Consider the following 25675-nt stretch of genomic DNA (forward strand, 5'->3'; position numbering starts at 1 on the left):
GCCGGGTCCTGTTTCTGCGCCGTGCGTGGCTGGAGGTGATTCCAGGCCATCGCTGCGTTGAACTCTGCAGACCCAGCCTGGCCTCTGCTACACGCAGACAAGCTCAGCACAGCTTCCCAGGCGGACCCAGGCCCTCCAGCCCCGCCACGAGCAAAGGCAGACACCAGGGCCTGGCCTGGCCCTGGCTGCCGTCGAGCCGCGCGTCCCCAGAGCCCTGGCCGGGAGCCTCCCCGCGGCCCTTCCAGCAGCCCCACCTCGGAGCTGAGCCGGACGCCCCGAGGAGCTCGTGCTGGCTCAGGGATGAGCGTCTCGGAAGACTCTCCTGTTGCTTCGCCCAGTTCACGGCAAACAGGCTAGCTTAGAAACACTGGAAACGAGGAAAATGGATATTGGAATGACCCAGCCCTGCCCCCAGGGGAGAATGAGGTGGCCTTTGGCAGTAACTGTGGCCGCTGTGTGAAGCCAAGAAAAAAGGGGCGTGTCGTGTTTTTACAAGGGAAGCAACAGTTTCCAACAGCTGAACGGTGAGGATCTTCCTGAAAAACAAGGTCACCTCTGCCTAAGGGTCCCAGATTCGTACATACACACATTCGTCAGCATGAGACTGCTTTCTGGGGGAAGGTACGGCTCAGTGGCAGAGCGTGTGCTTAGCACGCCCAAGGTCCTCGGTTCCATCCCCAGTCCCTCCATAAAAAGGCAAAACAAAACAAACAAAAAAATACTGAGCCATGTTTTCGTGTCAAATGTCCATTCTGACACCAAAATACTGAGCATAAAATAGATAAAACCACAAGAAAACTCAAAGGTAAAGCCTGCCTGCATCATCGTTCAAAGGACAGTGACGCGGCTGTGAGTGTGAAGACCTTCCATGTAAAGACTCCAAATCAAACAGCCCTCAGGCTGCGCGGGGCCATGACGTGGTGCGGGCTGGTGGGAGGCCGCGTCAGGAAGAGGATGGGGGGCACTTACTGTTGTGGGCGGCGCGTGTGGACGTGAACTGCAGGGAGACCTTGGCACTCTTGAGGCGCGTCTGGCCCCAGTACGACACGGCCTGCAGCTCCACCGTGTAGTCGCAGTCGGGCTGCAGCCGCTCCAGGGTCACCGCGCGCTGGGCCTGCAGGCGGCAGAGGGTGCTCGGACTCCATCCCACGCCTTCCTGCCGCCCAGCTTCACTGCATCGCCTCCCGCGGCCCCAACAGCCACACCAGCTCCCAGCCCGTGTGCCCTGCACTCTCTCCCATCACCAACTTTCCTAAGTCCTCAGCAGCTGAAAACCCAGTCTCCCCAGGGAGCCAAGTAAACGTCACAGAAAGGCCCAGACACATTTTTTGGAAATCGTGTTTCCACTTGGATGACTGGATGCTCTGCAGTAGCAGGGGAACGAGTGATTCTGCCACCCCAGCCTTCTCCTAGATGCCACCTCATGAGAAAAGAGGGCTGTTTCAAACAAATTAGCGGATACTCGTGTTAGCACAGACCTGGAAAAGTTACTAATCGGCATTAATTATATTTCTTTGATATTTATTCTAAATCTTCTATGAGTAAATTTCCCCCAAAAGTTGTAAGAAAAATCGATTAGGCGAAACGCCTAAAGCTTTTTTTTTTTTTTTTTTGACTTGCAGGTATAATGACATAGTAAGTCCCTTATAAGAACTTAGAATTAAGAGAAATACTGTGCTTGTCTTAGAATTCAAAACGTTTGTCACAACATAGTGTGTGTGGCATCACAATGCCCCTAGGCTGAAAGACGACTTGTCTATAAATGGTGAAGGGGGTGACATTAACATTTATGAAGGGAAAAATGTGTCCAGACATCAGCCCATGCTTCCCAGCAGAGAACAGTGCAGTCCCAGGCGTGCAGTGTGCTGTATGAAGGGCATCGTTATCTGAAACTGCCGAGCACTGAATCATACACGTGAATCCCCTGTTGAAACTCCACAGTGGCCCAGCCACATGCTCGTGATAATTCTGGGTCACGTGGGATCCCTTTTCAGGGAGAGCGCAGGGTTTTCACGGGCATTTCAGAACTAGGTTCAGTCTGGGTTCAACCCCCAGCACTGCCATTTAAAAGTAAGTAAATATATAAACCTAATAACCGCCCCCCCCCCCAAGACAGCTAACATGTCCATCACAGGACATTCTGAATGATGTCATTGCATATGGCTGGACACTGTTTTTTCCCTTTGATTCTGGACTCGTGCCGGCCATTTGGATCTGAGCAGGTCAGCGGGCTAAATTAAACTATTTTCACCTGAAATGTAAAAGGCTACGTGGTTGGCATGGTCCTGTTTTCTGAGCTTCCGCCGTTTAAGGGGAGGGGACGGGAACCTGTCCTGTATCCCCCCCCTCTTCTCGGCTCATCGAGGCCACTTTCACACCAGCTGCCGTGACTTCAAACGCCCGCCCCCCAGTCCTCCCAGTTCGCACTCACCCCGTCCGTAGTCTTCCTCCTCTTCTTTTTCGTCGGCACAAGTGACTTGCTGCTGACCATCCAGCTCCAGAACACCTTGTAGTGGTGCACCGGGATGTCCGGCTCCTCGGGCAGATCCCAGACGACCGTCACCGTCACGCTCCCGTCGCTGGTTATGCTGGAGTTGGCGAGCCGGAGGTTGGCCGGAGCCGGTGGTGCGGATGGGTCTGAAATCCCAGGAGAAAGACAGGCCACATGACTCAAGTACCAAGGATGACCACAAAGCCACCGTCTCTGCACGTGTAATGACAACACAGTCAGCCCAGGAAGGCTGCCCTTTAAATGCAGAACAGCTGGAAACACGCACTGAGTACAGCCCCCTTTTTAAACCTCAAACTGAAATACAGTGTCCAAGAGAAATGTGTTGGGGCCACATCTGTCATCCAAGTATTTGCACAGCACTGCAACCCAGCCCCATGTTCACTGTACCAAAACCGATCGATTTCTGTAAAACACGGTCAAATTCCATTTAGGTTGGTTGACATTAAATAAGTAAGCGAAGTCGAAATGCCTTTGAAAATTCTGAAAATGAAGACAGAAAGCTCGGGCCAGCTCACACGCCAGCTTTCATCAAAAGCCTGTAGCTTTCGGTCCTTGCATCAGAACACAGATGGCAGCAAACACAAACCACCTTTTGTATCCACATTACAAGCTGGATGACAGTTGGACATGTTTGTAATCCCACCATTTCTAGGTTGTCACATAAACCAAAACCTTCTCCACTGTCGAGAGAGATGAGGTTCTGGAATGATGACTCCACAAATCTCCATTTAACACAGAGATAAATGATGACTAAGTGTGTGTGAAGCTGAGGGTCTTTCCTTCATTTTTTTGGCCACAAAGTGAGCAAGTCTGGATGCCGCTCACCACAGATGGTTTACAGACGGCTTGTTTCAAGCTGCCTTCCCAGGAAAATGCTGTCAATAATTCTAATTGTGATACCATCTGCGTCGCAGGTACAAAGTTACATCTGACTCGATATAAATGAAGAAGGGTGAGAGAAGAACCCATGTTTTTCACTCTTGGGATCATTTGTGTTTCTGGAATGATGGAAACATGAAGTATTTTTAAAATCTGTTGCATGTCTGTATGATGTGTAAGTTCTGGAGGTTTGGTGGTTTGCTTAGTTAAAAAAAAAAACATTGCAGTTATTTTCCTAGAGCAATGGCTGATGCAAAGCGTGTTCCATGGTATTTTGGACCAAGTGGTTCTCAGTCAACATCAGGAACCCTCTGGGAGGGCCCGAGGCCGACACTGAGACATGCCGAGTCACTGAGTCTGGGTGGGGCTCACAGCGATGTTCACGTTAAATATATGTTACCTATATTAAGTGTTCATGTAACTACAAACATACACACGTTTCCTATGAGACATGTTTTTATGTAAAGCCCACACACAGTCGTGAAGTTGATGCTCCACAGGCCGGAAGTTGAGAACCGCGGCAGCCACCCAAGAGCCTCACTTGGTTCCGTATGAGGGCAAAGTGCTTGCTCCTGGCAAGCCCTACCCCGACCACCTACACGGTCACCGCGCTCGCCTTCAGTCACGTTCCCCACGTGCCTCCACACCCTACCAGACCTGCCTTTGGTCCCTTCTCCGCCACCCTCCCCCTGGCCCAGATCCTCCCCATCGCACCATCTCTATAGACGGGAGAGCGTCCAGCCTCGGCGCAGGGGGCCTCCTTCCATCTACACCCACTCTCTAGGGGTCTCAGCCAGTCACAACTTTATAAAAAAAAGTCTTTGTGCTGATGACTCTCAAAGGACGTCTTCCACGTAAAATTTGCCCCTGAACTTGGGTTCAGGTATAGAAGGGCATTTCCACCAGCTCCACGTGGAGGTCTCGGAGGCAACCTGAAAGTAACGTGTGCAACACCAGAGTCACGCCCCTCCCAGCCCCGCACCCCACCAGACACCGCTCTCGGGAAATGCAAACGCCTCCTTCCAGCTGCTCCCACCCCAGACCTTGAGGTCGTAGACTTCCTTGGTTCTCATGCTTCAAGCAAATCCTGTTGGCAGTACCTTTAAAATCTATCTGGAACTTCACTGTCTTCACTAGAACAACATCGTGGGCCGAGCTGCTGTCCTCTCCCTGATTGCTGCAAAGTCCTCCCACCCTGTCTCAGCACAGCCGTGGTGATTCTCTACCACACAAGCACATCCTGGGGCCCCGCAGCTTGGAAGCTCTCGGCGGCCCCCGTCTCACCTAGACTCAGAGGCCAGCAACCTCCCCAAAGTCCTGCACATTCTTTCTGCACATTGCCTCCCAAACCTCCCTCCCCGCCGCCACCGATCCTGCTGCTCTAGCCACACCGGTTCCCATGTTACTTCTTGGAGATGCAAACCAGGATGCTGCTGAGGATTTTCCACTGCCTTTGCCTAAATGTGTTCCCCCAGAGACTCCCGTGCTGGCTCTTTACCTACTGCTGGTCGACCAGACTTACTCAGAACGGCTCCATGTGCTTCCCTGCCTCACCCGCGAAATCTCACCGTGGTTTTCCCCTGCTCTGCTCTTTTCCAAGCCCCTTACAACCAAATGACTTACTGTATGCTTTATTTGCTGTCTGCCTCCACTCACGACACAGAGAGCTTCCCGGAGGGAGGCGTTTTTATCTATCTCGTTCACTTCTGTATTCCCAGGATTGAGACAAGTGCCCAGGACACAGCAGGTGCCCAGTCGCATTTGCTGAATGAACAACAGAGTTTGCCCAAATGTTGACTTCGTTTTGTAAGGTGATGCTTCAGTTTCAGGTTTAAGCCCTGTTAGTGGAAATGGATAAACCGTTCAAGACCCTAACGTGAAGTACAATCAAAGGAGTGCTATTCCCCGTTTGAAATAAGAGACTCAAAGCGTCCGTCGTGTGAGTCAGTCCTGAACCGACAACAGGTTGCTGCCGCCCTTTCTGAGAGGGAAGCCGGCTGGCACACTCAGCACCACCTCAAAGCAAGAGAAAAATGAAAATGTGTGAAGATCATCGCAGCCGTGTGCACCTTCAGTGACGCCCCTGGACGTGTCTGCTGAAGATTAGCTACGTGAATCTTCTAGATACTCTAGGTTCATGGGAAAAGCTCAAAATCATCTTTTCTAAAGAATTTCCAAGTCTGAGAAAGCAGCTTCTATTGCGTGTTTCATCATTTCCTTGATCCACCTCATTCATCGCATCGTTACTCACCGCCCAGAAAAGACGTCTCAAACTTAGATGTGCTGATGACAATCCAGAATAACACCATCCGGTTCACAGAACATCATAAAACACGAAACGACGTAATTCATGAAAACATTAGGAAACTGTTTTCCAAAAACTGAATTAGTATTTGCTAAACGCTTACTTGAAAGTAAAGCCCGTCTGACCGTTCACCATACCAAGGTGGCATACTCCTGTTACCGAGAGGAGACAACCCCAATCTCTTCCTCCCCAAGAATAACCACCTGTACATTACAAAGTCAAAAGGGAAGAGCAGAGATCATGTCTTTATCACCCCGATTACCCTCTGTAAGCCAGCTCGTCATTTGTCCCCTGTTCACGGCCAACTTCGGAGGAGAGAGCCAGTCTCACCGGAAGGGTCTCATTCAGTCCTAGTGAACGCCCATGCTGTAGCCATTCACTGCCTTGTGAAACGGGTCCCTACCTTATGGAAATAAAGTAGGCTCACTTTCTTGAATTATGCAAAATCTTTTCTTTCCGTTTACATACACTTTTAATTGTATTAAAATTTAGAAATGGGGTTGCAAGTTTGCATTTGGAAAAAATTACTTGTATATCCGGATTCCACATTTTGATAAAGCCTTACAGGATTCTGTAATTCATCTGGCCTCCTTTCTAACTGCTGAGGATGTCAAGGGTTGGACAGGTGCAGTGACCTGCCCGAGGTCATTCACATAACTGGGGGCAGAGCCGGGAGGACAGGGACTGGAGGCTCTCACGGTGCACACCAGCCACACCTCTCCATGCATCACGTGTCATCATCGTAACGATGGGCCACTGTCCCTCCCAAAGTAAACCGGTAAGGCCCTTGGCTGGGGAACATGCCCGTCCTAACAGTCTAGTGCAGGGACTGAGGGCCAGACGGTAAACATCAGGGCTTTGCAGGCCACACGGTGTGCGTCACAGCTTCTCCACTCCGCCCTGGCAGCCTGGCAGCCTGACAGCAGCCACAGACAGGAGGTAAACAAATGACCCCCGCTCTGTGCCAGTAAGACATTATATGCAGACACAGGCAGCAGGTCACTCAGGGACCACAGGCCACAGATTCCCCACCGCTGACCTAGTCTTTCCAAAGCAGTGACACCATCTAGCTTCCTGAAACCAGACATGACTACTGCTTACTCCTGATTTTATAAGATACAGTTCTACTTTGGTTTTTAAATGTTAGCAGTTTGTTCCCATTTTACAGATGGGGAGACTGAGGATCAAAGAGTTTAATTCACTAGTTAAGAGTGTAGGGCGAGAGGGTCAGAGTCACATCACAGGACCAGGGCTCCTCCGTCCCCTTCTCTGAGGCTTAAATGAGAGCATTTCTCCCCATCGCACTTCTCTCTGTTTCATCCTCTCCCCGCTTACAACCGTCCCAGGCATCTGCAGAGACACCTCAGAAAGCAGAAGGCAAGCACACTTTCAAACATGAGTGAAGTAGGAGGGCTGTACCAGCTCCTTTTACAATCTGTGATTTCCACGGCAAGATACACTCAGCGTTTAGCATGAATATCCACCTTCAGCCTTAGAAATAGTTCCTCTTATTAACGATCCTATGTGGCGCTTTTGGCAAAGGAAGGCGGAACATTTGGGTTTCAGAAAGATGGATTTAAGGTTTCGTCCCTGAACCTCTTGTGGTTAACAGTGCAAGTGGCAAAGTGACAGGCACTGTGGGCCTGCAGTGGGCAGGATGCCGAGCAGAGTCCCCTGTCAGCCCCAGACAAGTGCAGGCCTGTCGTGGCAGTGATGTGAAACCTCATGGGAAGGGAGCCCTTCCACCCACCCTGGGAGAGACCTTAACTTCACTTGTGATGACGCAGACCCCTCCAGGTTTCCAGACGATGCTGTTCGTTAAATACGGAGACCCACCCCCGAGTCAGATGAAAAATGGAGTGGCGTGCAAATGCCAGGAAAGAGAGAGACCTTTAGATGATCATACTGAGTGACGTAAGTCAGACAGAAAGACAAATACCATATGATACCACTTATATGTGGAATCTAAAAAATAATACAAATGAGCTTATTTACAAAACAGGAACAGACTCACAGAGATAGGAAATACACTTACGGTTACTGAAGGGGAAAAGTGGGGAGGGATAAATTAGGAGTTTGGGATTGGCACATACACACTATTGTATATAAATTAGAGAAACAAGGACCTACTGTACAGCACAGGGGACTCTATTCAACATCTTGTAATAAACTCTAATGGAAAAGAATCTGGAAAAGTATACACACACACACACATATAACTGAATCTCTATGCTGTACACCTGAAACACACACAACATTGTAAATCAACTATACCTCAATAAGAGACCTTTATCAATAAATAATCCTTAACACATGTATGTGTATACTATATATGTATGTATACACAGACCATTAACAAGTATATGTATGTATGTGTACATAGACGGGAACAAGATAATGCTTTAAGAAGACGAATGTTAACTTCATTACTTGTTTGATTTCCTCAAATGATGTCCATGGAACAAACTTCAGCTAAAATGCACCTCGTAGGTAGGCGCCAGTGACCAAGGGCAGGTATATTTCTAAAGCACTGATATACCCAGTCTCACATTTTCCAACTAATTAGTAGGTTGGTTCTGATATTTAAACTTCTTTTCTTTCTAAACACAGCAGTTGGGATAATTTTCCTTTCCCCACACGGAAGAAAAGAAAGACAAGGAAGGAAAGGAGAAAGGGAAGGAAGGAAGGAAATAAAGAAGGAAAGAAAGCAGGAAGCAAAGAAGGAAAGGAAAAGAAAGAAAGGAGGAAAGAAACGAGAGAAAGAGAGTCACCCCGCAGTATCAACAGAACAGCTTAGGGAAGGTGCAGACGGTGGGCGGCAGGCAAATTTCCAGCCATGAGCTAGTTTGGGGACAAGTGCTGGGCGTGGTCTTGGCCACTGGACAGGCACACACAGAGCAGCTGCCCAACAGTGTAACAAGTCGTGGGTCCCCCTGGAGCGACAGAGAATTTAGGTCTCCCACTGGTGTCTGTTCTTTTACTGACACTCTGTAACGTACACAGGGGGTGACAGTGAGTGTGATATTTGTACGCTGTGGAAACAGTGATGTCTGCCTTCTCCTTTTTAAGGGATCCTATACATATGGGGAAATAAGGGGGAGAAGATGCAGGGGAAACTTTGAATTCGGAAGGCAGTGACTCACAACTGGATTATGTACATTAGAGGATGTATTAGGTTAATAACAACGGGAGATGGATTTTTTTTCTTTATGAGATCCCTTAAAAGCATATAATTTCATAGTGTTAAATTGACACTGACTTATCTCAAATGTCCACACAAATGTGTGCCTGCTTTTGGCAACAGGCAAAAAAAAAAAAAAAAAAATGGATCCACCAAACTATCAGTGTTCACAGCAGCACTATTTATAATAGCCAAGACACGAAAACAACCTGAACGGCCATCAACAGATGACAAATGACAAATGCTGGAGAGGCTGTGGAGAAAGGGGAACCCTCCGACACTGCTGGTGGGAATGCAGTTTGGTGCAGCCACTATGGAAAACAGTATGGAGATTCCTCAAAAGACTAGGAATAGACTTACCATATGACCCAGGAATCCCACTCCTGGGCTTGTATCCAGAAGGAACCCTACTTCAGGATGACACCTGCACCCCAATGTTCATAGCAGCACTATTTACAGTAGCCAAAACATGAAAACAGCCTAAATGTCCATCAGCAGGTGACTGGATAAAGAAGAGGTGGTATATTTATATTTATTATATGAAATACTACTCAGCCATAAAAACTGACAACATAATGCCATTTGCAGCAACATGGATGCTCCTGGAGAATGTCATTCTAAGTGAAATAAGCCAGAAAGAGAAAGAAAAATACCATATGAGATCGCTCATATGTGGAATCTAAAAAGCAAAAACAAAAATAAACAAACAAAAACAAAGCATAAATACAGGACAGAAATAGACTCATAGACAGAGAATACAGACTTGTGGTTGCCAGGGGGGCGGAGGGCGGGAAGGGATAGAGTGGAATTTCAAAATCGTAGAATAGATAAACAAGATTATACTGTATAGCACAGGGAAATATATACAAAATGTTATGGTAGCTCACAGAGAAAAAATGTGACAGTGAGTGTATATATGTCCATGTATGCCTGAAAAATTGTGCTGAACACTGGAATTTGACACAACATTGTAAAATGATTATAAATCAATAAAAAATGTTAAAAAAAAAGAACATGTGGTATATTTATACAATGGAATACTACTCACCCATAAAAAGAATAAAATGCCATTTGTAGCAACATGGATGGACCTGGAAATCATCATTCTAAGCGAAGTTAAGACAGAATGAGAAAGAAAAAAAATCACATAATATCATACATATGTGGAATCTAAAAAAAGAAGTCACTAATGAAGTTATCTACAAAACAGAAACAGACTCACAGACATAGTAAACAAACTTAGGGTGACAGTGATGGGAAGGGATAAATTGAAAGTTCAAGATTTGCAGATACTAACTACTGTATATAAAATGGGTAAACAAGAAGTTTCTTCTGTAGAGCACAGGGAACTATATTCAATATCCTGTAGTAACCTATAATGAAAAAGGTTATGAAAAGGAAGATATGTATGTATATATATGTGTGATTGAAACCTGATGCTGTACACTGGAAACTGACACACTGTAAAGTGACCAGACTTCAAAGGAAAAAAAAAACTGTCAGTCTTCCTTCTTTTACTGACAGACACACAGAAATCGTGTCCATGGCACTTTATTTCCCAGATTCTGTAAACTTGTAAATAATGCCTCGTAGCAGGCAGTAGTCCTAGTAATACGTATTTCCAACACAAAACCTGCAACGTGTGCACATTTTTTTTTGCCCTGTCCCTAACTAGCAGCATGATGGAGAAAAGGTTACATGCCAGTTAATACCAGATTACGTTTTCCCTTGGCACAGCTGTCACTCCAAACTGATTCCAGGCGTGTCTGGGCCCTCTTATTTAATAATCAACGGTTTCTTACTCAGAGAAGTGGACAATAATGTGAAATGGATCTGATATTGGGCAGGGTGGTGGGACCGGAGGGGAAGTGAGCCTGGAAAGGCCTGTCTGTCTCCACCTGTTAAGTCTGTCCTACGGAGGACCAGGACCAGGACCATCCAGGAACACAGAGGCTCCTTTCATGATCTCACCAAATTCCGTCCATGAAACCATTGATCTACTTATTTTACAGAATTCAAAATACATTAGATACGTTCTGTAAGGGGAATCACGTAGATAACTGAATAAAACAAGATGGCTCTTGGTAACCCACGCATTCCCTTGACCTTTAAATGCCAGCCTCCCCGCCGCGAGCCTCTGGACCACGAGCAGGCCCCGCCCACAAGCCAGCCCCACCCACGAGCAGGCCCCGCCCACGAGCCAGCCATGCCCATGGACGTGCCCCGCCCACGAGCAGGCGCGCGTGCCCCCAGTAGCCTGCAGCCAGGACCGAGTCTCCCACAAGGAGGAAGGCTTGGCAACTAGCGGGAGAACGTGCCTTTTAGGTTCTGCCTGCTTTTCCTGGTCACACATCTCCTCTAACCCCTATTTCCTGCATCACCTCCTAAGTCAGCCGCTTTCACTGACAAAGGCTTTAACTTGCACGGGTGTCTGGAGGAGCTCCGTCTCTGACAGGTGGTCTCCACGTGTCAGAAGTCACATGTGCAAACGTCCTTATGAATACAGACGTTTCCACACCTGTGTCCTGAGGCTGAAACGGGAGAGACCCTAGGGTCTGGCGGGCTTGGTGGCCAGAAAAGCCGTTCACCCCAGTAGTAACCTAGGAAGGCCATTCACCATGTGGAAGGACCATCACTTCCATTTTCTCCATAAAGAGACAAAAAGCTGAGAAGGACTACATATAAAGGACAGTATACATTAGTCTGCTAAATTATTTGTAATGTTAATTTTTAAGGTTGAAGCCAGTTTTCCTTCTCAAGTCTCAGGGAAAAAGACAGTATAGAGAATTTAAATAAGTAAATAGAGAAATTACCCCAACCTCTATTACAGCCTTTCCACTACCAGCAGAAATTACTGATTTCACCCATTCTATAATCGTGGATTTCTTCTGGGGAGATGTAGGGGTTAGCAACAAAAACATCCCCCCCAAATGGTATTCCCTTGGAAAGGAAAAAGCATGCAACTGATTTACCAATCTATGAATAACTCAGAATTTTCTCTAAAAACAGGTATTTGGAGAGTTTGCATTGAGTTACAGGGAAATAAATGAGTTAAAGGGAAATTAACTGAGTAGCCCATCCACTCTGGCGAACCACACACTAATTCTGTATTTTAACGGGAGCACAAAGACAGACAAGAATGTCGGCTTTTCCATGAGAATCGGGAGTACAGCCTGTGAATACCCGGCAGCACATGTAAACTAAACGAAGCCCGTTTTATCACGTTTTTCTCCTGTCCTGTTCCATTTTACTTTTACTTTCAGGTGTCCCTGGAAGATGGAAAGGATCTGGCCCTTTCCCTTGACCCAGCCTGACATGATCCAGGCTGGTCATCTACAGAACTCAAATACACTACATCACTGCCCACCCTTGGCACAGATGATTATTTTGGAAGCAATATTTCTTTCTTAAAGTAATTTTAAACCAGAAGACTTACAACTGGTACAGCGTCCAACTGGTACAGTTGTGGAGCACAGCAGGAATAAGCGGGCTTTTTATAAAACAGAAATGCACCAGTTTTGGAAGCACAGCAGTGACATTAAAAAGTGGTAAGCCCCACACCCATCCCTCCATCTACCTCACTGCCAGCAGCCTTCCAGACTTTAGTTCCCGTGCTCTGGAAACCAAACACTGCACGAGGGTCACAATTGATGCTACTGTGGTTTCGGTGAAGAGGCATCATGAAATGAGGGGAGGGAACCAGATCCGCTCAACGTCTAAAGACGTTCACAGCAGGGTACACCATGTATCTCCCCACCTTACTCCATTTCAGGCACAAAGATACAGAAGTGCTTGCTGGACAAAAAAATTGAACAATCTTATTGAAATGAAATATAATTTATCTACCATACAGTTCACGCATCTAAGCATGCAGGCCAGTGAGTTTCAGTGTTTCCTACACTGTGCAATCATCAGTATCATCTGTTTTAGAATGATTCCATTACCCCAGTAAGATCCTTCCTGCCCTACTGGGGAGACTTTATGGTAGAAACCAATTTGTCTTTATGTCTTCAGCTTCTAGTTCTACCGCTTGTGTTTCTCGACTGCAACCCTGCGGGGTGTCCAGAGCCCTGCCCGTTGGTCCCTCCACCCCTCAGAAAAGCCTGTGTGCAGAAAAGGCCCTGGAGCTCGGCAGCCACACTGACTTGGAAAGGATGACTTTTCTTCTGGAAATATGTGTGTCCCCAAGGAAAGGAAAGAGTTTTCCCTTAAACCCTTGTCTCAGGCATCTCTGTTTTAGTCAGTGGCAGCACCATTCTGTCAGTGGTTGGTGACAAAAGAACCCTGAAGACACGCCCTCCGTACAAGCCACTGGCAAATTCCCGGATCCTGTCAGATTGCCCTTTCCACACGTACTCCCCCAACAGTTCACTTCTGCCTTTAACCACGTTACATCGTCTTTTGTTGTTATATCCACTAGCTGGTTGTGTTTTTTAGATTCCACGTATAAGTGATGCCATTCAGTATCTGTCTTTCTCTGTCTGACTGACTTCACTCGGCATAATGCCCTCCAACTCAGCATCATCTCACACCAGGAATACTGCCTTGGTCTCCCACTGGCATCTCTGCCTCAGCCCCCTCCACCTTTCATGTGTCCACAACACAGTGGCCTGAGTGGTCCTAACTCTACTGAAATCTAAGTGCCATCAGGTCAGCATCTCCCAGCCACTCCCCATCGAACTCAGGAAGAACCACGCTGTTACCAATGACAACGGAGGCCCACAAATCCACCTCCCTCCTTCCTGTCCATCTCCGTCTTCCTCTGCTCCACCCTCCAGCTCGTCTGCTGCTTTCTGAATCCTGCACACCCACTACTGCCCCAGGATCTTTGCACCTGCCACCTCCTGGAACGGGAAGACTCTTCCTTCAGATTGTGGCAGGGCCAGCCCTTCACTTTCTTTATACAAACACGTTTTCTTTGCCTGCCCTCCCCAAACTACAAAAATCAAAACCAACCTCCTCTCCACACATCTCCTGTATTCTGTTCCTTATTTTTCTTAGAGTCAGATATCACTGTTTACCCAACTATATGGGAGGATTTCATGCATTTTATGGATTGTTTACTGTGTCCTCTCGCTTCTAGTCAGGATCAATCTCTGTGTGTTCCACAGGAGCAGACATTTCTGTCTCTTCTTTCACTTACCCCCTTGGTGCCTAGAACAGTGCCTGACACATAGTTGGTGCTCAGCTGTAAACACTGTTTAATAAAAAAGGGAATGAATCATGAGTGATAAAACAAGATTCAATAATGCTTTGTTTCTGCCTTAAAGTTCTCCCAGGAAGGCAGGGGAGATTTTGTAGGATTTTAAAACTGCATGATGGTGATGGTCACATGACTTAGTAAATTCTAAAAATCATTGGCTTCCACACTTAAGTGACTTTCATGGTAGGTAAATTGTATCTCAGCAAGGTTGTGAAATTATTTTCTCAGCAGGACACATTTCTATATCTGAGGAACTGACTGGGGAAAGATGTGGTACCATCTTGTCCACGACTAGACACACCTTGGAAGAAACGCCTTCAGCTCTTTGTTGGAGCTACTATGGTCCCATCATTCTGTGAGGCTCCTTCACTGAAAACGGGAGAATCCACTATGAATTCTGGGCATATATTTTTGGTTTGCCCAAACTGCAAGAACTGAAGTCTGGAATGATGACTGTTGGGCATATTTGTAATAAGAGCCAGAAACAGGGCAATTTAATGGTGACTGCAAGACTTCCCCGAGATGGTGCACAGCCATTCACCAAAGCCCATGAAAGTGTGAGGGATGCAGCTCTAACTGTAGACGGCTGAGGTGCTCAGATTCGCCAGGAGTGGTGGGACAGCATGGCCCTGCTTCTTCCCCAGGATGGATGACTCTTTGGCAGCTGGCAGTCACAGGACTGACCCTGGGGACTGTCCCAGGACCTCTGCCCAGATGCCGCACAACTCTCACAGGTATTTAACCTCTGTCCCCAGAGGCCAGGGGCTGCATGTGTCTCACGTCTGCATGTGCAGCCTTGATCTGATTTTCAAAATGTTCTCCTATTCTAAAAAGCTAATCTGCAATTTAAAAATCAAATGGCAGTTGCCTTCTCATGTTTCTTTTTTCTAAGAAGACAGTGCCTCTGCTTTTCACTCTAAGGAGACTTATTTATGAATAAAGTGTGTTCTATCCAAAAAAAAAAAAAAGCACCAGACAAAATCCTGTGGGCAGCGGGACAGGTGGCAACACATTTGACCACAGCACACCTGCGTCGCGTTTGAACCATGAAACTCACGGTGGAAGTGCTTAAGCCCCGTCGCTCACCTCTGAACCCACCGTCAGTTATTCATTAAATCCTCAGACCAGGGGGAGGAAGCCTTCAGACGGGGAAGGACGGATACCCTTATGTTTCACTTCACCCTCCGGCTTACTCAGTGTCTCCACCCCAGTGGGGGTGGGGTAAGGACGCACTTTCCCTTTCTTAAAAGAACTCTTTAAAACAAAGACTTAAAAATCTACAACATACACTGCAATAGAACCCAAGTATTAAATTATTTTGGATGCAAGTTTTCCACCTGAGACCTATGATTATGCAGAGAAAGGGGTGACAATATTATCTAACGAGAAACGGACAGACTAGTGAAAACATACATTTCCCCCCAAATGGAACAGACATTGCAAGTCACAGCAGCCAGTTCAAACCCTCCTGTATTGAAAGATATGACTGACATTATACGTCTTACATAATTCATCAATATCACAGTGCATGTTTGAGATAAATTTAAATTCGCTTCCATGTAAGGGGATTATGCTGATTAGTGACTAACTCACTGCTTTACATCCACGGAACTGGACTGTGATGATGACCAAGTGGACATACTCATTCAGAACGCACACAGCCGTCTCAACGCAACTGGAGAAATAAACACGGAGCTGTTACAACGTCCAGTCAAATTATGCCCTTCAACTGTCGCCTGAGTGACTCCACATGTAACACGGTCAGTATTCATCAGAGCCCACAGAGGCTTCAGAACAGCAGTGAAATAGGCACCGAACAAAATGATGGCGATGATAAGGCGACTCGGGAGGGATTTAAATTCCGGAGGTTATGAAACAAAAGAGATTAATTCACACTCAATTTGGCAGCTGTTTCAAGAAACCCGTACAGTCTGATGCAGCAGAAACTAAACCTTTCCTCCAAAAATTAACTGAGTGGTGCCTGAAGCAGAATATCCTGAGAGACCCAGGGGAAGCTGTTCGTGGAAAACTGTCACTTCCACGTTGAGAAAACCCATCCTGTTACCTCCTGCAGTCTCTCAGAGGTAAAGGCCCGGCGACGGTCCTGACCATAAATAAATTCACACGGTACCTTCAAACACATCTGGTCCCCTCTGCGGAGACCGGCAAAGCCACCTGTTGGCCAGCTGTAAATCTGAACTTGGAGACGTGATGAATGTGTCCCCAGGTGTGCGTGGGAGGCAGGAGAGAGTCGGGGTGGGACTGACCTTTGGAGGAGCGGAAGTGTTTGCTGGGGGCCGTGAAGCCCCGGGTCCCGTGCACGTTGACGGCCGCCACTCGGAACTGGTACCACCTGCTGGGCCGTATGTCGGTCAGCTGGACCCGCTCATCCGTGGTCTGAGGGGACAGAGCACAGGGAACCCTTTTATCCGGACGTGCCCATCGGGTCTGTTTTAGAAACACTCTTAACTCATCCGCCGATGCAACACAGCCTTGACCTGTCCCACGTGCCTGGATACCTGCAGCCAATCCCACTAGTCATCAGAGAGTTGTCAGGAAGGTTTCAACTGCTAACTTCCATTCCTAGGCCTTTCATCCGAAAGAGTTAAAGATCTCTGGAAGGCAAAGTCTTCTGAGGATTGCTTGGGCTGTTTTTAAATCCAGCGACTAAAAACAGCATTGGAGGATTACATCAATCAGTGATACACAGAAATGAATAAATATATGAAGTAATCATGCCATTAGAGAGAACATGAAATCATGTCTACACCGTAGAAGGAAAGGCCTCTTACTGGCGTGCCAAATTTAATCCTGTAAGTAAGTAGGTGCGTGAACCCACACACTTCAGTTCTGGAAGCACACTGCCACCCAGACTTTTCTGTCTTTGAATTTGAGCAAATGACGTAAGATCTGCAAGGACCCAGCCATGTTCCTACAGGGTGAGGTCTCTTAATACCTCTTGGTCCAGTGAATGTGCAAAGAAGACAACTGGACTCTGGGAGTGGTCCACGGCTTTTGCTGTCTCTGCTGCTATGTCCCAAGATACCAGGTAACGTTAACGTTCTTCCCACTGCCTGACTTCATCCAGCTCAGGGCCCACACGCCCGGTGCCAACCACATCCTACGGGAGGTCGGGAGCCTTCGCCTCGACGCCGGGGATCAACGCGGGCACGCGGCCCCACCTGGCCTAGTGCCAAACTCCACCTGCTGCTCAGTGGGTGACACTGGGGACGAGTGAGCAGAAACCCTCCCAAACCTCAGTTCACTAGAGCTTGCTGAAGAGGGCTGTGCTGTGTACTTCAGCTTTCAGAGGAAGCTCAGCGTTTCCGAGATCAAAGGAAGAAGATGAACTCTCGGGTGTGGCTTTCTACCTCATTTGCCAGAATCTGAGACAACGTGGTCACCAACTGGTTCAGTCAGCTGGAGCCTTCAGTTTGAGAAGCTCACGTCAGCACAGCAGCCACAGCACTGAGCAGACAGAGCGAGGAAGCACCAGGTGGTGTCGCCTAGTGAAGGCAGTAATAGTAATAAAGTAACAACAGTCCAAGGCCTTCCCTCTCGCTCCTAAACGGAGGATATGAAGGAGGAGGTCTGCCCATCAGTTACTTTCGTACGTCTTTCCATTTAAACTTTGGACCTATTTGGAAATTCCATCGTTTGGGAAATTTACAAGTGATACTACCGTAGCCCCCTTGAAGGGAGCACACCATGGAAGTCAGGTCCAACTTGGGGTTGTATTCTGAACATCTTTATGTTTTACTCAAGCAAAAAATTTTAACAAAATAGTTACAGAATAGAATTACTAAATTTGACCGTTCTCCCCCCCCCCCCCCAATTTATGCTCTTTCTTTTTAACGTCAAATTTCTCATTTATTTTCAGGTCTTTATTGCTTATCTTTCTGAGATACTACCATTTGGAAGAAAGACTAAATTCCTCTTCCAAACATCTCAACGCTGAAATTTATTTTATATTTACTGAAAAAACAAAATCATGGGAATCTCATCCTTGGAGAAGGATGATCTGATCACCGAGAGGAGAGGATTTTTCCTCTACAGATACACGTGGAGAAGGCATTTTAGTTGTTGAAAAGCATGAAATAGTTCCATATTGAGAGTTTCTCCCTTTTCCCCATCCGTGGAGTTTTCTGGCAGCTGGCAGTCCATTGAACAGCTCTTAAAAAGAAAGTAAATATTTTGCTTTTCGAATCCACAAGACAGAAGAGGAAGGCGCCCTGGAAGATACACCACAGGGGGCTGCCATCCAGGTGGCCTGCCTGTTGGTAAGTTGACTCGGATGAAGAAGGAGGCACTTGGAGAAGACTTATGAGCCGCTGGCTCCTTCCCGGTAAGCCCCTCTGTGATACGGATGTTACCCCACGCCCCTGAAGCCCTGTGTGGAGCACAGGCTTAGATGTAGGAGAAATACCGGGGAAGTCGTTTAGGTGATCAGGTGTCACATGAACCAGCCCTCTGGGTGTTGCATTTCCCTTAGTCTGGATGGGTTTAAGTTTATCTCAAGGGCATGTGGTTCTGGGCGGAAATAAATGTGAACACTCAGATTAAAAAATTACCTCCCTTCTGCTTGCACTGTGGGTAAGTTAAGCCAATAGTCAAGTTCTAGTGGTACTGGGTTCTATGTACGGAGCTCACCCTGTCTTCCGCCGACGGCACAACGCCTCCACACCAGATTAAACTATTTTGGTGGTCACACTATGCTGACAGAGGCAGAGCGAGTTAATCTTCTCTCTGCAGGTGTGTGGGAGACACTACCGCAAGGGAACAAAAACGCCCACGAAGCACTGACCTGGGCTACCGTCTGCCAATGTGTGGCGTCGTCTTCGCTCGGATGGATCCCGTAATTCCACCGTCTCTGCACCACGTAGATCACAGGCTCGATGGAAATGTTGAACTTCGAGGACCACTTAATCTCCAGCTGTCCGGACCACAGCTCCGTAAATCGTAACTCCTTCCTGGGCTTCAGGGGGACACCTGAAACAGAACCACGCCAGTGAAAACCACCCACAAGGGGCTCAAAACGGAGGTGACAGTTGAGGGAGGAAAACCTACAGGAGAGGCAGGCAGATCCCGTCTAATGACAACTGATCCTGTTTCCTTTCAGAAAAGCGGCTTCTCCGTCTGAAGGCGTCACCTTTGAGATCTTCTGACACTGAGTTCCGTTTCACTTTCCCATTTTTTTAGAGGGTCTGAATTGAGTCCTGATTCTGGACTAGTTTTTGTCTCCCCAGTAAGCTTGACAACTCCTTCACGTGCAGTCTTCTGAATCAGTCATGTTACCGAGCCGCCCCATGTGAGGCTGACGGGAACTCCCACGAGCAAGTGTCACGGAGAGTTGCCAGTCCTTTTTCACACTTACAGGCTCCGTCCCTACCCATGGACCCCAGGGTCATTGTAACACCGTTCCTGAGTTTGCCATCCTTCCCATCTCGGGGAGTTTTCCTTTTAAGGCAAACATTATAAAGCCCAGCCCTCTCACAGGGTCAAGTCTCACAAGAACGATTTCCAAAGCCTGGGTCTTGTGGGTTCCCCAGTGACTGCCAGGGCCCTCCCGACAGACTTACCATTTAAAATTGGAAAATGATGAATTTATAATGTTTGGTTTTGGCACGCCTGAGTGCCTGGCTTCAAAAGTCCCTCACAGGTGTCTCATCCGAAAGTAGTTAATCATTTTGATTCCTTTTTCCCCTGACAGTGCGTGCAAGTTGCCTGGTGACTGCAAGATTTAAGAACCATGGTTCAAAATCACAGCCATTATGGAAAGGACACTTTGAAACAAATGTCTAATACTAACAGGACATATAAAACTAACCGAATTCGGTAGGGCCTGTGGCATCATGATGTTCAGTATCATCAGAACCAGGAGCCCCAGTGGCTGATGAAATCATTTTCTGCTGAGAATGAGCGTTTGCCTAAACCACTGACAACTCATTTGCAGTGGCTGCTTCAGAAGGCTGCGTTTCTTTCTCCAGTTCTTAAGTTTAAACCAAGGAAACGGGGACGCGTGCAAATACAGACTCTACCTAAGAGCTGACGCACATTAAGTGATGCGGCTGAATGTCAACTCGTTTCATTTTGAACTTCGTTCAGGCTCAGTCTTGTGAAATCTTAAAGTCGTTAAACACTGAGGGGTTGGATAATTTAACAATGGCATCTGTACATCTGCCCAAAAGCTCACTGACTTTTAAAACCACTTCTCCAGAGAACTACATCCCCCCGACCAGTAGCAGCCTCCACTTTGATTTGCCGACGGGCGATGTCTGTATATACGTCGCCTTTCCTTCACCATAAACTTGCCTCCCCTGGTCCTTCCTGTGCCTTCATGAAGCGGGTGAGGGGTTATGTATCTACATTTGGAACACCAGGGAATGGAGTCTGAGGAAGATCAAATAAATTGCTTGGAGCTATGACCCAATCTCCAGTTTCTCTCTGAATTTTATGTTTCTCTCCACATTTTAGAATTAGGAAAAGCCACTTAGGAAGGGAGAGAAAAGAAGTGGTTTTCATAGCTCCGAAAATCCCTGGGACGTCCCGGTTCTAATGTCTCTGCTGTTCCTGCTTGCCCTGGGACTTCCGTTTGTCTCTGATCCTGTTGCGTGAGGCCCTGCGTGAGTGTTCTCAAACTTGGGTTGCAAACTTTTCTTCTCGGTGCATAATCTTACAGTAACGCCTTCATGACTTGAATATTGCTGCTAAGCAAGGGTCTCTCAAATCTATCCCCAGTCCCTCTCTGGGCTGCTGCCCCACCGCCCCGTCCCCATCCACCTGCGCAAGTCCCATCTCAGGTGCCCCTCCCCAGCACGTGCCCCCTCCCCGGTGACGCATCTTCACGGCAACTCTAGGCTCTATGGAGAACCATGTCGTCTTGTTCCTGCACCTACCAACATCCACAGTGCACAGCATCCTTCCAGGAATCCCTAAGTCTTTCTGTCTCCATGGCGACCACCTGTTCTAGGCACTTTCCTCTCCTGTCTGAACCCATCTCCCTGCAAGTCCATCTCTTTTGTAATTCCCTCTGTACAATATTTGTGGTTATTTTCCTAAAGTAAAAGAGGAGGCTGTCCTTTACCTTCCCCGAACACTCAACTGCATCCCATTTTCTGTAGGGCAAAGGGGAACGTCTCTGTATCTCCCTCAAGGCATCCATCTTCATAATCTACTCCCCGTTACCTTTCGGTTGACCTCCTGGTACGTTGTACGTTTACTGCACACCCTACCCTTAGACCCACCCAGCTTTCCCAGAAACTCACTGCCAGTGACTTCCTACTGCCACGGCCTGTTTATGTGATTGCTTTTTTCACTCTGAAATGTCTTTCCCTCTATTTTCTGACTACAGACCCTTGAACACTTCCAGGCTCAGCCCAAAGGCCACCCTTAGGAGCCACTTTCCCTAAACCTGCCAACTGGAAATAAAGGCTCCATTCTTCCGTCCGGCTCTTCAACACTTAACCTGTAACTGTCAAAACGCACATTTCACCGCCTCCGGCCGCAACAGGCTGGTTTAAGGCTGTCTGTCTTCCCCACGAAGCTACAGACCCAGAGGTCAAGAAACGTGTCTCCTCCCTCCCCACACCTCACGGTGTCCCGGGAGAGAGCATTCTGCGAGAGCAAATGGTCTAGAAGTGTTGGCTGAAGGAACGGCCTAACCCTTCTCGGTCATCTCTCAAGAACGCAGCTGGAGAAGTAAGTGGTTATAGGGGAAGAGGGCGTGAGAAGGGATACATCTGGGAGTTTGCGATTTGCAAATGTTAGCCACTATATGTAAAAACAGACGTAAAACAAATTTCTCCTGTATAGCACAGGGAACTGTGTTCAATATCTTATAATAATCTTTAATGAAAAAGAATATGAAAACAAATATATGTATGTATATGCATGACTGGGACACTGCTGTACAACAGAGATTGACACATTGTAACTGACTGTACTTCAATTAAAAAAAAAAAAAAAGACACCAGAACACTGATGCGAGTCCTTGCAACAACAGTACACCCCTCTCTGCTCAAGGTTCTCCTAGGAAAGGAGAGGACTTTCACAGGTGTTCAGTGCCACCTTCTCCAGCACAGGTAGAGTCATATGACTCAGACGTACGTTTACTTACTTCTTAAAGAGGGGAAGACTGGTTAGTTCCTTAAACTCATAGAGCACTCTCTCTGAGACTTCCAAGCCCATCTTTTTCGGGGGCGGGGGGTAATTAGGTTTATTTATTTGTAGAGGAGGTGCCGGGGATTGAACCCAGGACCTCGTGCATGCTAAGCATGCGCTCTGCCGCTGAGCTATACCCTCCCCCTTCCAAACCCATCCTGGCTCTCCCGGGTATAATCCTCTAGTGTAAATGCAGCCACAGCCAATACTCCAGCCGCTGCAGTAACCTGGACTCACTGGAAGCAAACCCAAGCATCCGAGTCCCCTCCCACTAAGGCTTTAAACTTGAATGTCATTCAACTACCAAGAGCCTTAATCGGACATGATGAGCATCAGGGCACTGTCAGCTGAAACTCATCCGTTTAAAAATCTCTTTAATTATGATGTGCAGTAATCTTGTGATGCGCATGTTAAGGAACGGCCCGTCTGCTCTGCGTTAGGGTCAGCGGGCTCCGTTGTTCGGAAGAACTCCTGCACCGGCCATAATTGTGTGCAGGTGGCGCTCGGCCCCCAGGCCCCCAGCGACGGTCGGTCGGTCCGTCCATCATCCTTGCCGGCTCAACCAGCATCCCAACTGCATAACCAGACGGAGAGAGTGGAACTCTCCTCCGTGTGGTTTTTATTATGTCAATGACTAGGATTTTTCTTTTTTTAGTATTATTATTTTTGAAAAAATTAGTCATCTGAACTCTAAGCTAGTCTGTTAAAAAATTCAAAAATGCTCTCATATAACACCTGACAATATGTGACAATACAGGTGCATTTTTTCTTGAGGCCATAACAAGTATTTTGGTGAGATCAAAGGAACAGAACTTCTATGTGTCAAAAAATATTAAAGACAGACTGATGGAAAAATCAGCAGTTACTAATCACCTCAAGATCTAACTCTTGCTGTAAAAATACTTGTCACAAGTCTAAATGGTTTGAAAATGCACCAAAATACAGTGTTCCAGTGATTCAGTAATTAACCACCTCGTAATAGTTCTCAAACAGACAAGTGTACTCAAGGAATCTGGGCTTAGATCACATTAAGTCATTCGGTCACTGTATTCAAAATGTGATAAATGAATCTGTGAAAAGTGGCCCGTCTCGAAAATCCTAGGTTTATATATTTCAAATATTAAGAGATTCATGGAAATAGTAAACCAACTCCACAATCAGACCTTTTTGAAAGGAAACGAACTGATACACGATTAATTCCACGTTAGCACCTGGTGAAGGAAATGAGTGCTGTGCGCGTGGGCATCTCGATAACTGAAGGCCACAAGCTTCTCTGACTCTGTACATTTGGAAAATCATTTCAGCTTTTCTCCTTCCCTCCCTCAACCAATCGCCACAGTTGAGAGTCAAGAGAGACACTAAAATAATAAAGCATCACCTCTTGAGAGAGCCTAGTCCAACCAGCGGTAAACCAGACCTGCAACAGGGGAGAATCAAAGGGGGAATCAGGTCGCCACCGAACCACAGCTGTGTTTCACCTGCGGACGGCCCACCGTGTGAACTTCCCACAACCCTGTGAAGGCGTGCGTTTCAGAGAACCAGCACCTTGGCGCGTGGCTGACCCATGGCCGCGCTGTCAAGTCTTCCAGGATGCTAGCATGCTTTATTTGAAGGGGGAGGGGAAAGCTCACTGCTGTTGTCCGTTGGCTGATTCAGAACATAAGTAAAGTTAACTCAGAGGCATCAGCTAAGGACCGTTCTCGCAGCATAACCTAGATTAATAGGTTAATTAATAGGTTAATTAATCTCGCAGCATAACAGATGTAATGGGCATTCTGTTGATCATCTTTTCAAAACACACAATGGTTCTAAAAACTCAAGCTTCCAGCATATAAAGCTTTTGAAGCTAGAAAACCAGTCCAGCCCTCACGCCCTCTTCTCTTCCACAAACAAGGACCAAAGTGGATATGTGTTTCCATATATTTTGAAAATTTTTCATTAGCCCAAGAAGCCTGGAAAGGAGAAATAGGACGGGGGGTGGTACATCTCAGTTTATGGCAAAAGTTAAGAATGGGATTGGCCCATTTAAATGAGTGTGTGTGCACGGCCCCCTTGACGAGGAACTCCTGGACCTGGTGGAGGCTGGTGTCCTAGTGACTCTGCCCCGCAGCGCCCAGCACGGCGCACAGCCAGCTCTCCTCATGACCCCTCACAAAGAGTCCATAAATACTCACTGAGCTGAAATGCTCAGTAAACCCAGGTGACATCCGTCCATTTTAAATAGGGAAGACATTAAGGGCATGCTCTTTGGGATTTCCTATGAGATGACACTTCAATAAGTAAATCAGGAATGGATGAGGACAGGAGGAATTTACAGCTTTGTCCAACAGAATCTGGTTCTTTGTAGGGTGTGCTCTGAATCTTATTTAAATAATTCCACAAATTAGTAGAAAATTAAGATCAGAGAAAAAAAAATCTCCGTGTTATTCATTAGCCTAAAACAACTGCTAAATCAGTGATTATATTAGACTTAAACTATTTGATACTGATAGATCTTTTAATTGACCTATAATAATACAGTGGAGCCCAAAAAGAGGTTGAAGTTTAGGGTCCTATTATGGTAGCTGGATAGAGCACCAGAATCCTCTTTGGAGAGTGAGCAGGCAGCTTGGCTCCAGGTTGGGAGCGCCATCAGGGACTTCGAGTGGCCCATAAGGACCTGAGATTGTCCCTGCAGGGGTGCAGAAGGCTCTCCCGGAGCCCCTCTTGGGGCTCACTGAATACTGACAGATGCTCCGGGGACACGGACGCCAGCCCTCCTTCAGGAGCTGCTGCAGACGGCAAGGAAAGAATGTCTAAGACTTGACGAGACCGTGATCCTTATGCTTATTATGCAAAAGTCGCTGTCAGGCCAAAAGGGGTCTGTTGACTCTGTGGTTAGTGCTCCCTCCATGAACTGTCTCTCCACAAATGTCCAAGTCAAGGGTTACTTGGGCCAAAGGGAGTAGAGGGATTTGTAACTGACTGTACTTCAATAAAAACAATAAAATTTAAAACATTTTAAGAGTACAGTTTAGAGAAGACTGAATACACAAAAGAAAAAAAAAGAAACGGGGTTGAGGGATAAATTGGGAGTTCAGAATTTGCAGACACAAACTACTGTATGTAAAATAGATAAACAACAAGGTCCTACTGTAGAGCACAGGGAACTATATTCAATGCCTTGTAATGGCCTATAATGAAAAAATACAAAAAGGAATATATGTATGTGTAACTGAATCACTAGGCTGTACATCAGAAACTAACATTGTAAGCTGACTCTACTTCAATTAAAAAAAGAGCTACTTGCAGTAGAAAGGTGACTTTAGCAAAAATCCATCCTATTTAGTTAAGCGTGGGTTTAAACTGTAGGTATCTTTCAATAATTAATCATTTACGTTGGCCCTTTGTAGAATATTTCCCCTCTTCTCGGTGAACCAGAATATACTTGAAGTT

The 25675-nt window shown here is 46.8% G+C and overlaps 1 protein-coding gene and 1 long non-coding RNA gene across 11 annotated transcripts in view; one reads left to right on the forward strand and one right to left on the reverse strand.

The window, feature by feature from the left end:
• LOC105075977 (uncharacterized) overlaps window positions 1-20505 on the forward strand; it is a 482457-nt gene extending 461952 nt beyond the window's left edge. For 9 of the 10 annotated variants that reach the window (XR_012504620.1, XR_012504616.1, XR_012504624.1 and 6 more), the window contains 3 exons: window positions 12141-12425; window positions 17961-18425; window positions 18833-20505. This is a non-coding gene — a long non-coding RNA (uncharacterized LOC105075977). The remainder of the gene's footprint in view (window positions 1-12140; window positions 12426-17960; window positions 18426-18832) is intronic. The other variant, XR_012504618.1, reaches the window with a different exon arrangement.
• ANOS1 (anosmin 1) overlaps window positions 1-25675 on the reverse strand; it is a 170331-nt gene that overhangs the window by 26970 nt on the left and 117686 nt on the right. Inside the window, exons 5-8 of the mRNA XM_074359111.1 lie at window positions 18885-19069; window positions 16348-16477; window positions 2432-2637; window positions 970-1114 (exon numbers count right to left, since the gene is read on the reverse strand). Coding sequence (XP_074215212.1) covers window positions 970-1114; window positions 2432-2637; window positions 16348-16477; window positions 18885-19069 — 666 coding nt within the window. The remainder of the gene's footprint in view (window positions 1-969; window positions 1115-2431; window positions 2638-16347; window positions 16478-18884; window positions 19070-25675) is intronic.

Source organism: Camelus bactrianus, chromosome X, assembly GCF_048773025.1.
Source record: "Camelus bactrianus isolate YW-2024 breed Bactrian camel chromosome X, ASM4877302v1, whole genome shotgun sequence".
NCBI classification, from domain to species: Eukaryota; Metazoa; Chordata; class Mammalia; order Artiodactyla; family Camelidae; genus Camelus; species Camelus bactrianus.